General features: G+C 35.0%; 1 protein-coding gene across 1 annotated transcript; it reads left to right on the plus strand.

Annotated features, from left to right (window-relative positions):
- Positions 1–94: 94 nt before the first annotated feature.
- On the plus strand, positions 95–1,160 carry LOAG_19196 (hypothetical protein; the record flags this gene model as incomplete). Its single annotated transcript, XM_020451849.1, has 3 exons — positions 95–227; positions 361–491; positions 1,066–1,160. Coding segments are annotated over 3 exons (357 nt in total), but the record flags the coding sequence as incomplete, so codon positions are not given.
- Between the last annotated feature and the right edge of the window lie 10 nt (positions 1,161–1,170).

The raw sequence follows: 1,170 nt of genomic DNA on the forward strand, positions 1-1,170 counted from the left end.
GATGTACTGAATAATTTTTCTAAACGTATTGAAAGGATTAGATTACTTAGTGCTAATGTTAGTCATTAATTACTAATTCCCCGAGTTCGTTCAGAGATGGAGTTGTTCGTTGGAACATTCCGCGCAAAAACGGGCAGATAGATGTGTCTCTGGAGACCCACCAAAAGAACAAAGAAAGGATATCGGTGAAAATATCTATGATTTCTGGTCTTCAGCAGGTGTTGAAGGTTCATTTAATGCATATTTAAATCATTTGAAGTTCAGAAATTTTTCTGATAGAAACACGTCTTTAGCGTGTACGAAAGTCGGATCAAAAAATGAATAAATGATGAAGTCTAAAAAATGAAATCTTCTTTCCAGCTCTAAGAAGATATGCTGGTACAAAAGCCGGTGAAAGTTGGTGGTCAGAACTTCCGAAACGATACGGATCTAATCCTTCAAATAATTTGACTGCTCAAGTTTCCAGACAAGATGTTTTGCATTTCACACAGGTAAAAAGATTTTATAGGAAGAGTTCAATCCATTCGATACTTTCCAAAAGTGTTTCAAATTCGAATAAATCATGCTACACTTCATATTAAATGTGATAAAATTTCGAAGGCATTCAGTAATATTTTTGCATATATAAGTCAACTGATATTTCTGCTGCAAGGTGTGTCATACTCAAGAAATGTCAGAGACTTCAGTTGATTACAAGCTTAAAATGTAATGCCTTCCCAACTTATCACTCTAAACTTGAGATAGTAGGTGGACTGCTAACAGTTATAAGCATAAATTCATGAGATCTCGAAAAAAACATTCGAAAAATTGGAACAGCTCAGTGCAACATTTAGTTAAGCATACTTTCTGTAAAGGCAAAGATTGATCGGCTTTTTTTCTTGATTTGTATCAAGCAAGATGTGGGAAGTCATTTCTCAAGCCAAAATGTTGAGCTAAAATGTTGCTTTTGGAGCAATTCTAGAAATTCAACCTTGATTTGAAGGGTAAAGTTGAATATTAATTTGGATGACCTATATATTCAGGGAATAGACTACTGTAAATTTTGTTTGTAACGTTTATATTCAGATGGCTTGGGGTAAAACGTACAAAATTGGCTGTGGTATTGCTACAAAGTGCAATGGTGGCAGGAAACTGATGGTCGTTTGCCATTATCGGCCAGCGTAAGCTTTT

Source organism: Loa loa (assembly GCF_000183805.2).
Source record: "Loa loa unplaced genomic scaffold supercont3.2942, whole genome shotgun sequence".
Taxonomy (NCBI): domain Eukaryota; kingdom Metazoa; phylum Nematoda; class Chromadorea; order Rhabditida; family Onchocercidae; genus Loa; species Loa loa.